This window comes from Branchiostoma lanceolatum, chromosome 14 (genome assembly GCF_035083965.1).
Source record: "Branchiostoma lanceolatum isolate klBraLanc5 chromosome 14, klBraLanc5.hap2, whole genome shotgun sequence".
NCBI classification, from domain to species: domain Eukaryota; kingdom Metazoa; phylum Chordata; class Leptocardii; order Amphioxiformes; family Branchiostomatidae; genus Branchiostoma; species Branchiostoma lanceolatum.
In genome coordinates this window covers 6,523,835-6,538,660 of record NC_089735.1, presented here as the reverse complement: position 1 = coordinate 6,538,660, position 14,826 = coordinate 6,523,835, and the positions used below count along the sequence as shown (strand labels likewise).

General features: G+C 40.8%; 1 protein-coding gene across 2 annotated transcripts; it reads left to right on the top strand.

Moving 5' to 3' along the window:
* The first annotated feature begins 3 nt into the window (after positions 1-3).
* LOC136448876 (lysosomal alpha-mannosidase-like) lies at positions 4-14,753 on the top strand. Of its 2 annotated transcripts, none has more exons than XM_066448571.1 (24): positions 4-184; positions 1,138-1,246; positions 1,818-1,991; positions 2,345-2,538; positions 2,881-3,013; positions 3,460-3,533; positions 4,068-4,139; positions 4,353-4,469; positions 5,001-5,198; positions 5,491-5,563; positions 6,121-6,160; positions 6,365-6,434; positions 6,702-6,821; positions 7,300-7,419; positions 7,974-8,112; positions 8,435-8,529; positions 8,685-8,903; positions 9,667-9,848; positions 10,194-10,326; positions 10,752-10,832; positions 11,188-11,424; positions 11,846-11,986; positions 12,617-12,719; positions 13,078-14,753. In XM_066448571.1, the coding sequence occupies exons 1-24, from the start codon at positions 107-109 to the stop codon at positions 13,191-13,193; spliced, it is 3,018 nt and encodes a 1,005-aa protein (XP_066304668.1). In that variant the 5' UTR covers positions 4-106; the 3' UTR covers positions 13,194-14,753. The 2 variants fall into 2 exon arrangements, with proteins under 2 accessions (XP_066304668.1, XP_066304667.1); XM_066448570.1 differs by lacking the exon at positions 3,460-3,533 and adding an exon at positions 3,341-3,417.
* Positions 14,754-14,826: the final 73 nt, after the last annotated feature.

Below are 14,826 nucleotides of genomic sequence, written 5' to 3'. Positions count from 1 at the left end.
GTCATAGGTCACGGGTCATGCTGTAGTCACATGCTACTTGGTGTAGAAATTAGTTGTGACCGATTTGACCGAAAAACCTTGGAGTTTGTACTTTGATCGTGTCCACATGGATCGATCAGTGTGTTTACTATTGTTCCTGGCGATTGGTATCACGTGTGTGACTGCACAGTCGTGTGGATATCAGGTAAACAAATTGTCAAAATTATGCTAACCGTGAGGGCGGGATCGAGAGTGTAACATGCACGTACTAGTAAACGTGTCAGTTGCATCAAGGAGGTTATATGGTTGCATGAGCCAAGGAGGTTAAATGTATATTTAACCTCAATTGCATGAGCACACAGCTAAAGTAAAAGGTGTAGTGTTAAGCACAATTTGTGATGGCAAGGTGGTCTAAGCTATAAGGAGTCATATTAAAGGTGGTGGCAAGGTGGTTTAGGGTTGTTGGGTTTACGGAAAAAGTGGGGTTGTATACCCTGGGCTGTCTACCCTTCTAGGGCCCCAAGGGCATACATGGGGGTTTGGCCTTTAATGAAATTTACTTGAGGAAACACTAGGTCAATGCAATTCCATATGATCCCTGACAGTAAGCTCATTAAATTCACTGCACCTAAAGTTTGCAACACAGTGAAAATCAAGAGTTTGCAGCATTTTCTAGCTCATGGTTGAACCAATAGCAACACCTCTTTGTCGATGTGGTGAGTTCACAGTGATGCAGTGACCTTGAAAACCACCTGTGATTATTACAATATTTACAGTACATGTATGTGTTTTGTATTTATCCAGTTGTGTATCCTAGGTCACATATCTCACTAAGTTGTAGGTTTACTCAGAAATTTCACCAAAAAAATGACAAAACAAAAGAATAATGATGAAATTTAGAAAGCATATAGGGATGGACCGTGAGTAGTGGGTGGGAGCATGGTACTGCAATGAGTCAATCTGCAGCGCCGGTTGTATCATGTCAATCTAGTTCAGGTGATATGAGAAGTTTGAGAACTGTTAAAAACAAGTTTGTACTTGAACACAGTGTATAAATACGTTTGTAAAAAAAAAAAAGAGAAGATTTATGTAGGACTGATTATAGATACGTGTACATATTCTGTGTCATTTCTTGGTTGTTTTTGTTTCGTTCTCCAGAAATGTCATTCCCTTCCAATCAAGCCTGGTATGATTAATGTGCACCTGGTGCCTCATACACATGACGACGTCGGCTGGCTCAAGACAGTGGACCAATATTACTATGGAGGTACACTACGTCTGATTTTAACATGTATCTAGTTTTACAGTGTGGTATTGGGCCAGACCGTTTTAGTTTTTCAGGACGAGGAGTTAATCCCTGTGTGAGTGGATCAAACCTAACAGTCTCACGGGCAGTCTGGTCTTACACAACTTGTACTTATTGTACAAGAACTGGTGTGTTACTCCTTAAAGTGCTTGTGACACCAAGGTAGGACATTTCCTGATTACATTCAACTATGTTAAGTTAAGTATTATTCCAATGAACAGAGATATTTGTACAAAATACACCCTTCTGTAATCATAAGTTATTGAACATCGAACAAATCATATACTTGATTCCTGCTGCCAGGTAATCAAATTAGATTCCTTCTACAACGTCACAGTGAATGCAGCAAATGGTTCAGAACCTGGGACTGTGAGTCGCAAAAAGTGTTCTTCTATTAAAGAAGCAAATATTTAGCAAATGTCATAATATCATGCACTTTGTTGGATGGAATCACAATGATTATATACTGTTTGCTTCGCAAAAGCAGCCTGTGACGTCATGGAAGGAAAACAAATTATTGATTATTTTGTAGCAAACACCACCATCCAGAGGGCGGGTGTTCAGTACATCCTGGATGGAGTCATTCCCCAGCTCGAGGCCAACCCCAAGAGGAGGTTCATCTATGTGGAGATGGCCTTCTTCAAGCGCTGGTGGGATGAACAAGATGAAGACATGCACAGCAGGGTCAAGAAGCTAGTGAACGAAGGTAAGTCTTAAATTATACCCCAGTCTAGGGCTGTCTCCAAGACCCGTCCCTCTGTCCCAGGACGGAAATTTTCTTGTTGGGACTGGCAAAAATTTTATCCTGTCCGTCCAAAAAATTGAAATATTTGAAATTGTATACTTAAAATGATAGATTGACCAAGGAAAATTAACATTATATAGGCTCCCAAACAAAAAGTGGGATGGCAAAAATGTAAAGCTTGAGATAGCTCTGTACTAGTCTGATTTAATTGTGCTCCAAGCAGCCCTCTAGACTGGTAGACCAGAGGTAAGTTGTCTTGTTTAGAATATTCAACACATTTTTTTCAACAATTTCATAATGATCTCTTTCCACAGGCCGATTGGAATTTATCAATGGCGGCTGGTGCATGAACGATGAGGCCAGCACACATTACAACGCAATCATCGACCAGATGACGCTCGGCCTCCAGTTCTTAAACACGACGTTTGGCGACTGTGGTCGACCCCTTGTGGCGTGGCACATCGATCCGTTTGGACACTCCAGGGAACAGGCTTCACTTTTTGCACAGGTACAGGAACTTGCATCTGTGCTACTCACAAAAATATAACTCACATATAATTTGAAAGATAAGATTTTAAAGATAAACTACATGTTGTAGTGTAGGATACATGCTGTAGTAGCAGCAGTAGTAGTATTTGATTAAACTGCTGCAGGGGTCTGTGAGTGTGACAAAAAGGTAGTCGGCTACACCATGCTTCCAAGCAGCTTTGTCTAACAGGTCCATGCTGGTGAGACCGCACACCTTCATGTCCTTCTTGATGCACTCCAACCAAGATTTCCTTGGTCCACCATGACCTCTGTTTCCTGGTAACTGCAACCTGTGTATGACTACTGTTACGACCTCTCCTAGATGGGATATGATGGGTTCTTCTTTGCGAGACTGGACTATCAGGACAAGGCAAACAGACTGAAACTACAGAACATGGAAGAGATCTGGCGGGGCAGCCCCAACGACCTTGGCAAGGTCGCCGACCTCTTCACAGGTATGACAAGGTCAAAGCAATACAATATCGTGTTAGGTCACACCAATTTATTTCCTTGGTTCTCTGACATTTTTTTCATAAAGATTCAGCTGGAGGTCTAGATGAAACTCTAAATGAAGCCTTGTCTATTGTTTTGCAATGTTAAGTTATCTCTGAATGATTTAGGTCAAATCTAAGCATTAAAGGACGTCAAGAAGCCTTCTCTTTTTGCTCATTGCAACTGTAGTACTCCTGTCAAACAATTCATGGTGGAAATCATACTTCTCTTGTGATAAAACTCCCAATGTAAGAAAATGTGTCGTTTACAAACCTCTGTGCACCTCTCAGGGGCTCTGTTTGGACCGCTCTATACACCACCACCTGGTCTATGCTTTGAGCTCTTATGCCACGACCCTCCTGTGCAGGTAAGATATCAATATTGTGTTTCTATTATTTGTTATATACAGGAGACCTGTTTGCCCACTATGGACCCCCAGAAGGACTGTGCTTCGGAATACTGTGTAATGGTCAACCTGTTCAGGTGAGGTTACAAGAGACCCGCCATATCCCTACCATTCAAGTCTACGTCAGCAACAGTCTAGCAAGAAATAAATATTATAAGTTCGAGAGACAGTCAAAACTACACAATAGGACCACTGAGGGGAGCCAGGGACCGATGAAATCTGTTCTATGTGGACAGGTAGTCACTATAGACAGGATTCTTAAGTCAATAGGAAATATTATCTGAGGGGCCACTAAAAGTAGTCAAATTAGTCAAGTGGTCCTTACATGTATGTAGAGGTGGTCGCTTATACAGGTTTGACTGAAGATATTTTGTACTTTGTAGCATTTCTAGGAGCCATGTATTCTTTCCTTGTCCTGTTTGAATCTTTGATTGTACAATTTCATTGTAAAATGTGGTTAACTGTCACTAAGTTCAGTAAGAGAACGATTAGTTTCAGAAATTTGTATGTGTCTCAAGGTATCATAGTATATGAACATGCGCTTTGATAGTGATGATTGTCAGCAACATGAATATGTTGGTAACTGTGTTCTGTTTAACATCTATCACCAGGATGACCCTAAGCTCCATGATTACAATGTGGATGAAAGAGTGAAGACTGCTGAGAACAGGTCCATGGAACAGGTTAGTCGGATTGTATTCCTAAAGCATGGAAAGACAGACATTGCCTTTGGCCATACCAATTTGATTTGTTGGTTCTCAGATTTAGAAAAGTAATGCTTAATTGGAATAAAAACGAGTACAAACTATTTGGAGTCCTGGTATGTTTGGATAATGTTGATCACTGTCTTTGTTCTGATACCAAAACTATACTATCGGTATGTATTATGACTCCAGGCAAAGCACTATCATACAGACCATATCATGTGGACCATGGGGTCTGACTTCCACTACCAGGCAGCTAACATCTGGTTCAAGAACATGGATAAACTCATCAAATACACCAATGCTGGGGTGAGTAAGGTATAGCCTTTGAGGTTGGTAAAAGTAGGCCGTAGGGGCAGTGGGTTGTTATCCACTGTGTAATGCAGAGCCCATCTCTCTCCTACCTCCACCACTGAAGTCAGGTACTCATTTTGCACCTAGATGGAGTGAGAAAAGTCCTGTAGTAAAGTGTCTTTTCCCAAAGACACAACATCCAGCCAGGGATCAAACCCGTGACCTCTCAATCTCATGTTCCCTAGCCTAAACGCTCGGCCATTTAATGCCACAAGCCACTTTGGGGTTTGCAGTCCCTAAATTTCACATCACAGCAAAATCAAGAGCTTATTGTATCTTCGACATAGATTATACATTCACACAACATGTCATTATGCATATTGTAAGTTGGTAACTATGATTACAATTGTGTATATATACGTATGACTTTACATGGAGAAAATCATTATGTAGGCTTTTTTAAAGTTGCATAACAGAAACAGTAGGCACATTCACTTCCTGAAATATAGGCAAACAAAGTCTGAAGCCTTATTTTCACACTTTCAGAACAAGGTGAACCTGCTGTACTCCACTCCATCCTGCTACGTGTACCATAAGAACCAAGCCGCCGACGTGAAATGGAACTACAATAACACGGACGACTTCTTCCCGTACGCAGACAAAGCCCACAGCTTCTGGTCGGGCTACTTCACCTCACGACCTGCCATTAAAGGTTATGTCAGGGAGTGTAACAACTTCCTGCAGGTGAGACACAGCGGCAGAATTTGAAGAATGTTACCAGAAACAGTTTAAGATGTGTTGACACAATGCTTAACAACCCAAAGTGTATTCCATTTTTTGTTCTTTTGTCATTACGCCGTTTGGAGAACCTGAAAACTAAGTTATGATGATCATAGTTACCATATTTCCACTCTTAGTTACATCAGTCTACTGGGATGTTTTTGTATCATTAGGCCTTGAATGCTGTTATTCAGCATGCTGTATCAAATGAAGGTGATAAAGATTTGGGTTTCTTTGTTGACTGGATGTCATACAGGTTTGCAAGCAGCTAGAAGTGATAGCAGGGCCTATGCCATTTACAAATGGAGGACCATCGTCACAAACATTTAGTAAGATAATTTTTGTTGTTGTTTTTGCCCTTCTTATCTAATTAGCCTACGAACAAGAATTTGCAATAAAACTTTCTTTAATCAGGTATGTTTGCTGAATGTAGCCACTATACTAGGAGGCATGTGTATGTATTTCTCATTCAAAAACTCAAGAAGACTAATAAAACGTCTTACTATGACATCATATCAAATGTTTCTGTGGTCAACTCGTAGTAGCCTCACATTTGAGCTCCTGGTTCTAATTAGTTGGTAACTACAAAACATGTAGGAGACCTCAGTTCAATCCTGGGAAGGGCATCTCAGTTGGGGCTGCACCTGTATTTCGGAAGGGAAGTAAAATGGGGGTCCTTTGTTCGAAGAGGTGCCTCAAACCAAAACGTCCTTGCTCAAACATGTTAAAGGGGCTAGCAACCGCCCCCTGTAAAAATATACCCTGCTACTGAAACAGCAAAGAAAGTTGCTGCCCTATATCCCACTAGACACTACAAGTGTGTAAACGCCATATAGATTAAATCAGATGTAAACCAGTGTGAATCCCAACTTTGTCACCATTTCAGGAGAAGCCATGGCTGTTGCTCAGCACCATGATGCTGTCAGGTAGGAAGGGAAATGCCATCTCTTTTTGTAGAATTCTGATTTTGCTATTTATTTATATTGTTCTTAAATTTCTTCATTGCTGAATGGAGACTAATGCCAGACACAGATCAAGATAGTTTGACAAAAGATAGCTATTCCACTTTTCATCATTTATCTTGTTGTTATATTTCTAAGATTGTGATGAAATATCTCTGTCGATTGCAGTGGGACTGAGAAACAGCACGTGGCCAATGACTACGCCATGCGTCTGCATGCAGGTGCTGTGGAATGCCAGGTAAGTGTGAAGACACCTGTAGCTGTGAGAACACAAGTCTTAAATACTATTTTGTACAAAAAAATGTCTTTCGGCAATTGCCAAACAAACATGATGATACATATGCCTACACATGCACATGTGCATGTGTATGTGCATGTAGTGTCTACAATTTCTGTGTATTTGTGTCTGTGTACATGTATTACATTATGTATACATCTAAGGGATATTTTTTCACTGACCGCTATGGTAACTGCCCTGCTGTGTTGTTGTTGTTGTTATTTACAGGAGGTGGTGAGCCATGCCCTGGCTAGTAAGATGAAGAAGGGAAGTGTTGACCCACCCGCTGCACAGTTCTGCTCCTACCTCAACATCAGCATCTGTGCCACAACTGAGGAGAACGATCGTGTATGATCTTTCTGCAATTCCCAATATACATGTAGCAGCATTGTAACCTTTGTGTTCCCATTTTTACCTTTGTGAAAATGGAGGTATTGTTTTCGGCCTGTTTCGGTTTGTTTGTCTTGGTGTGTGTCTGCAGTTGTTTGAATATTTCAGAGTGACAGTATGTCGGGCGGAAAATGGTGTATCTGGAGACTTGCAGGATGGGAAGGCTGGCAGGAACCAGGTCCAAAGCTGGTGCTGCAGACTTTCTCCGTGTCCAAAGTCCTACAGGAAAATACATCTATTAGACACAGCTAGATCTAGCAAGAAAATTACAATATTGAATGAAACAACTTAGTGAAGACATTCATAAATAGTTCATGGTGGTTTGAAATCTTCTATTTCTTACTGTAATTAAAGTAAAATTAGGGTTCATTGTATCTGTTGGTTATCTATCCATACATTTTCTCCAATATGTTACTATTGTTTCCGGTCTGTACAGTTTTCAGTGACCGTGTACAATCCCCTGGCCAGGCAAGTGGCAGGGCACTACCTCCGTCTGCCGGTCAACGGTAGATCATACACAGTCTCAGCACCTAATGGCAAACCAGTCAAAACTCAGGTATCTGATACTAATACTTAAAACTATCTAATATGTAGTGCAAGGGTCTTATTCCTAGTATTGTGTTACTGCATCAGCCCCTTGAACTGCTTTTCCAGCTACAATGTACTTGAGTTTTTTGGTTATTGGAAATGTCTCATCACTTTTTGTTCAAATCCTTGATTTACTACACTGGTAGATTTGTGAAACATGCTCTACTCCTGTCTATGCACACTTGTATTGCAACTATGACTAATGATTTGTGGCGCTGAGTGGCTAGGCTAGCGAATGCGAGATCAAGAGGTCACAGGTTCGATTCCTGGCATTCCTGGCTAGACGTCGTGTTCTTCCCCACTCCAGCCATGTGTAAAAGTGGGTACCTGACTTTGGTTTGGGAGGTACATGTAAAAGGCTGTGGAAGGAGAGCGATGGGCTTCATCTTCCAATACCTTGTCCTTGACAATGTTGACAGCAACCCACTGCCCCTACAGCCTCAAGAAGGCTATGGGACTACCTTTACCTTCAGTGAAAGAAGAACATGAATTAATCATAATTTGCTTCCTGACTCTGCCCAGATGCTGAAGGTAACTGCTCAGACTGCTAAAGTTAGGGGACCTCGGGGGAATGCCACCAGTGAACTGGTCTTCCCTGTGACTGTGGAAGCTCTGGGCTTCAGCACTTACCTTATCACCAAGGCCATCGGCAGGGCTTCAAGTAAGGAACAACTTTTGTTTTAATGTGTTTAAAGCAACATTCATGCAAGGAGCCTGATGCAAGACAGGAAGCGTTAGGAAACCAATGAGGCAACCAAAACATTGATTATTAAGATTGTTTGAAGATCATTGGGAGATGATATGGATTCACTTTGAAGACCACGATGACTGGATTGATGCCAAACCCAACTTGTATAAAGGAAAAGCAAAAAAGAAGAATGTAGATATAGAATAATATACCAGTGTGAGCTCATTTGCCCCATATTGGAGATTCCCTCTTTTTATATTGCATCCAGCAACTCCGTAGTGTTTTTTTTTTTCAGGGAGCCTGTTCATGCCTCAGGCAGAGACAAACGTGGTTTCAATGATGATTCCCCAGTCACCTATGATGAGGGAGGATACTGAGATTCATAATGAGGTATTCCATTAAAGTTTTCGGTCATTCTAAAAATGCTCTGATGTACTTTATGTACCATTGTACTGCCAAAGCAGAAGGGATTAGATGCTTTACCCCATTCACTGTACAAAGGTAGTGCCCGACATTTTCTCGAAAATGTTTCCTTTTTTCCCCAGCACCTCAGTTTGATATTTGACAGCACCACTGGCCTTCTGAAGACTGTAACAAACCTGAAGACGAAGTTGATATTAACTGTGCAGCAGGCGTTCCACTGGTACAACTCCAGTACTGGCAACAACGATGACAGTACCCAGAGGTCTGGGGCTTACATCTTCCGGCCTAACGGCACAGAGCCACTCCCGATAACCACGAAAGGCTCCGTCATTACCAAAGTGGTCAGTCTGATTCTTCTTTGTGTTAATCCATTCATCACCAAGTGCTCTGCTGTTTTTCTGCAAACTAAGATAACGGTTTTGGCACACCATTTTATATGAACTTAATTCTGACAATGAAAAAGGTTCTCTGGATCATGATTCCTTCAATTTTGTTTTGGTAGTTATAGTTGGGATTGAAGTTTAACTGTTAGAGACAAAAATAAGTATTTCTTGGGAATTTCACACTTTTTATCTGTATTCCCTGAGACTTGAGGCACTGTTGCTAATATAGAAACATAGCAATCAAATGGCAGACTTCACCCTCTGTGACCCTTACAACCCCACGACAAAAATACCAGCACTGAGGATGTATGGCAACACTGCATTTTGTACACACACTCACACATGCATACACACACACAAACATACATACACTCACTCACACACACACACACACACACACACACACACACACACGCACGCACTCACACACACAAGCCACATACATGTACACACTCACATGCACCCCCCCCACACACACACACACACGTATACCCTCACACACACACATACAGCCACATACACTCACACACACACAGCCACATACACACACACAAGTCACATGCACACTCACATGCACACACGCATACACACAAACACATAAGCCACATACACATGCCACACACACAAACACACACATTCACTCCATTGGGGTGAAAGGATGAAATTGATGAAGCCATGTAGTTATCATAAGTAAGTGTAAATCTGTGTCCCTGTGTTGCAGGTGACAGGAGAGTTGGTACAGGAGGTTCACCAGGTGTTCAGTGACTGGGTCACGCAGGTGATACGTCTGTATGCCGGACAGCGCTATGCTGAACTGGAGTGGACTGTTGGACCAATCCCCTTCAAGGACGGTCTGGGCAAGGAAATAATCACCCGCTTTGACTCCGACATGCAGACTGACAAGTCAGTGAACCATGACTGTGATAGATGTGTCAGTGTTTTCAATGTGTCTTATGTATAAAAGCTATCTACCAAGTTTTTCAGAGAAGAAATGCACACACAAAAGCAGAAGTTGAACTGCAATACCAAAGAAAGCTGTTAGGGGGCTCTAAACATGTCTGTGTGTATAACTATGTCTTTGTGTGTGTGTGTGTGTGTGTGTGTGAGAGAGAAAGATGCAATATGTTTCTCTGCACTGCAGTTTCTGTGTGTTCTGTCAGAGGGCACTTACTACCGGTATCAAGGGGATGAAGACTTAGTGTACTTTCTCTGATTGCCTTTATAACAGTGTGCATGAATCTTCCACAGTAAATTCTACACAGACTCTAATGGGCGTGAGATCTTAGAACGTCAGCTGAACCACCGTCTGACCTGGAAACTGAACCAGACAGAGCCGGTAGCAGGAAACTATTACCCCGTCAACAGCAGAATCTTCATCAAGGTGAACTACATGTTACGCTTTATGTCATGATGAAAATGAACATCACTCCTTCATGGATCATCCACAATGTAATGATAGACACTCAAAGCTGTTACCCTATTACCCCTGATACACAGTAAAACAGGACAGCTGTACAAAATGTATGTAAGAGTCATTGATATTATGTTGTGTAGGTTAACTGCAATTTACTAGGAGGTGCATATATACACATGTTGAAAAAATCATATAGCGCACCTTAGTAAGCTCACTTGTTTGAATCCTTGTGTAGTAGCTTCAAAGACTCATTTTTTTTCTAATCCATGTTTCATTTTTTGGTTCAACTTCTTTTCTATGATACATGTACAAATGTACAATGTTGTTATTATATAATAAGTCTCTGCTTAATTATGATGTATAGTGTTTGATAATATTTGTCTGTTCTTCAGGACAAGAGCAGACAGCTGACAGTCCTCACAGACAGGTCTCAGGGCGGCTCTAGTCTGAAGAACGGTTCTCTGGAACTCATGGTGAGGGGATCACTGTTACCTTAGGTCTGACATTTTTAGCCAAAATTCACTAGATTTAAACCAGTTGTGCATGCATTAGTGTTTCACTCAGGGCTGTCTCCAGATTTTTTTTCCGTCCCACTCAGTATTTTGGGGGCCATGTTGTTACTTTTCGATGTTAAATCCGTCATTTTACACTCACAAAAATTTATTTTCATCAATTTCATGTCGTGAAGTTTTTGAACGGACAGGCTGAATTTTTTCCCGTCCCAACAAGCAAGTTTCTGTCCCAGGATGGAGGAACAGTCCTGGATCCACTGTACTTAATCATCTGCATAGAACATCCTTTAAGCATCTGTTACGTGTTCCCATGTAGGTCCATCGCCGTATGTTTTATGATGACAACTTTGGTGTTGGGGAGGCATTGAACGAAACAGGAGTGTTTGGAGACGGGCTGGTGGCTCGTGGCAAACACTACCTGATGCTGGAATCACCCACAGACTCGAGCCAGCTACATCGGAACTTGGGAGAACAGCTGTACATGGCACCTGCCGTCAGCTTCACACCCAACACATACTCCACTCAGGACTGGAGCAACAACTTCAACATGGCTGTAAGAAACCTACACAACGATTCAATACTAAAGTTGCCAAAGAAACTTTTTGTTTTGTAAATGGTCAAACGTTTCAGATAGCATCTTCTTTCTTTCATCAGTGACTGGTCAGTTTACCTGGATGTCTACTTTTCACCAACCTACACAGCTTTTCTGTGGTGAAAATATTTGCAGTGTTTGAATTCAGCAGTTGTAACCACTGTGAAAACAGAGGTATTGTTTTCGGTATGCTAGAAGTGAACATTGGCATATTGCCAAAAATCAGGAATCTGAGGGCATGTGCTTGAGAGCAGAGCATTAACTGAGTTGTATTATTTTGTCAAGAAATTTACAAAAACTGAATATATTTCAGGGAGGTATGACTATGAGATCTTCAATTCTTTGTTTTATTTTGTGTTGTTTGTGTTTGTTGTATTTTTAGTACTCGGCTCTGAAGCGTGAACTGCCGGCCAGCGTCCACCTCCTGACACTGGAGCTGTCTGAAGAGGACACGGCCCTCCTCAGGCTGGAGCATCAGTACCAGGCTGCCGACGGCGGGACGCCTCAGACTGTCTCACTACAGGTATCTGAAATAGCACACCACCTGTTCACGTAACCATTTGGCCAACAAGAGTTTCAAAAAGTTCTGATTACAAAGTACTGTGAAACACCTATACATGTACATGAGCAACTGGTTTTGGAAAAAGGTTAAGTGAAGCAGTCATCCTCTATTGAACGAAGCATGATCTTCTACCTAGAAGTGCAAATGCAGCTTCACCACAGCTCATGTTTTCATCCCAGAATACCAGGTCACTCCTACTCTTAACGTGTGTTTGGTTCATCAACATGCCAAGGTTTCATGCCATGGGCTCACACACACACACACACACACACACACACACTCACACACACACATGCAACTTTTGGCTTAAAGCCCCCTTAATGATTTCTTCTAAAAGTACTGGACTTATTAGTTTTAAGGGTTTGTGACCAAGAAGCAAGAGAAAAGGAAAGTACATTTTAATTAGACGTTGTGACATGATAATCAAAAAAGGTAAAAGTTAGGTTACTTTTTAATGTCCAGCTTGGTTGAGTAAACCAAACTCTTACATAACTTTTTCAGTGTTTTAACAACTAGTCAATTGATTGTGTAACATTTGTCAAGTCACCTTCAGTCTACACAATGTGGATTTATCTCTCTGCTTGTTCCCAGGGTCTGTTTGAGCCATTTGAGGTTGTGACCTCCAGTGTGGAGGAGCTGACACTTGGTGCTAATATCCATGCAGAGAAGTTAGAACGTCTGTCTTGGAACACCAGTGAGTCAACTTCTTTAATGTATTTTTAAACAAAGTTAAATCCTTTCCATGATGATACATGTAGCTGCAAACACTGATGAACTTTCATACTACATGTAATAGGAGAGTTTTGATGTGTCTGTGTTGCTGTTGTGTGGCTTCTGATTGACAGGCCTGGATAAAACATGTGGTCATCGTGGGATGATGATGATGATGATGAATATTATGATAATGATGATGATGAAAATAGATATGGTGATGATGAATATGATCATGATGATAAGATGATGATGGTAGACATGATTTTGATTATGATAATGATAAATATGATAATGAAAATGATGATGAAGATAATGATGATGATGTGTTGTTTTTACAGATGAAGGCACCACAGGGAACGTGTCCCAACAATGCTGGGATCCCAGCTCTGCTACCGTCAGCCTGAAGCCCATGCAAATCTGCACCCTTCGCTTCCACGTAAAACGCAGGTGGTAACGACACACAATCTTTCCCCTCAACATTGTATAGTCTTAGGGAGACATAAGAAAAATATACTACCATAAATTCATTTAGTTATGCAGTGGTTATATTTCACAGTAGGCGCAAACAAGTTTTTCACAGTGTTGTGAATTGTATAGTACAAAGGAGACATATCCGCATTGTCATGAATTTGCGCTGGAGAGATCACTGCAAACATAAAACCCCTACAAGTTTCAAGATTTACAGTATAGCCAGGGTACTACTACTGTAGTAACATCATTGGTAGTGACTACAGCTCATGTGTTGGTTTTTCTTACACAAGTTCATTTCAGGGTTGCTACTGAAGATTTGATTAGGCTGTGCTGCTTCAAATCATGATAAAGCTTTCAGGGGAAAGTTTAAGACAAACTGTGTAACCAAAATACGTAAATCATTGTCAATCATGTCAATGAAGGATAGACATCCAGGGGATAAGATACACAATACAAAAGTTACTCAAGCAGCTGGAGAAGTTTTGTAAATGTTCAGACGTTTCAGACAGCATCAACTATCTTTCGTCAGTGACTAGAAAGACTCTTAATCTAACAGGTGTTTAAGCAAAACTATGAGATGATATGTAAATGAGGTGAAAACAATTGTAGGACATATCAATTGACATAAGTACAATTGACACTGTGCATTAGAAGCGTTATGTACTTACATGTACTATCATATGTATGGTTCTGTAGTGCAATCACCAGTTTAGGCATGTGATCATTACATGTAGCCACAAATATGTGAATATCATTCATATCTCGCCAAAGGATATGAAGGACAGTGTAGTCTGCACTTTAAATAGTATAAGAACACATGTGTTGTACAAATTCTTTTCTTTTTATTTTGAAATGATATATTTCTACAGTGTGTAAGATCAACACATTGGTTGGAACAACAGTGCTTTTAAAAGTCGTTTGCACAAAAAGATCAGACATGCAAACCATCTGCTGTTAAACAGTACATATGGCCACATGCAGCACATTTTAGTCTGTCTACAATAGCATGCTCTGGCAATTTATGAGGAAAAGGTGTTCAATACAGCATGATCATGGCTTTCACGCTTTCAGAGAGCAATATTATGACATATCTTAAAAGTAGTATCAGTCGGTCCTTGCAGGATGGTAAAATTCTTATTCATACTTTGCGTAAAACCCTTTTTTTTCTTTAAGTTAATGTAGACTGATTGCTATATTTCTGCCTTCAGCTTCGGTGCATGATATTAACAGACGGCATGAGAAAAACTTGCATAGATTTAATGCTACTTGTTATCATACTTAGTATAGTAGATTACACATGTATGTACCAGATAAAGAAGCCCAGCGTCTGTAATATGCTTCAGAAAACCTTTACCTGCTTATGTCATAATGTAACATGCGAAGCTTAGGATTTTGACAGGTGTTGAATATGATGTCATAGGTATTTAAGATAGATTGATTGCTCTGCTCTAGATTTATTGTACATCATTCAATTATTGCCTCAAATTGAATGCAATGCTGCTAGAAGTTTGACAAATTTGAGGATGAAACAAAGGAGACCCGATGCGTGGTGTGAAGTGTCTTATTGTAGTGCATGTTTTTATGGTTATATATATAGCCACTCTTTTCAGAAAGAT

Bases quoted from the DNA above. Each gene is read 5' to 3' on its own strand.
- LOC136448876 (XM_066448570.1), top strand. From the start codon at position 107: ATGGATCGATCAGTGTGTTTACTATTGTTCCTGGCGATTGGTATCACG. The intron at 1,992-2,344 runs GTAAGTCTTAAA...CTCTTTCCACAG, and splicing joins CAAGAAGCTAGTGAACGAAG to GCCGATTGGAATTTATCAAT. The intron at 11,987-12,616 runs GTATCTGAAATA...GCTTGTTCCCAG, and splicing joins CTCAGACTGTCTCACTACAG to GGTCTGTTTGAGCCATTTGA.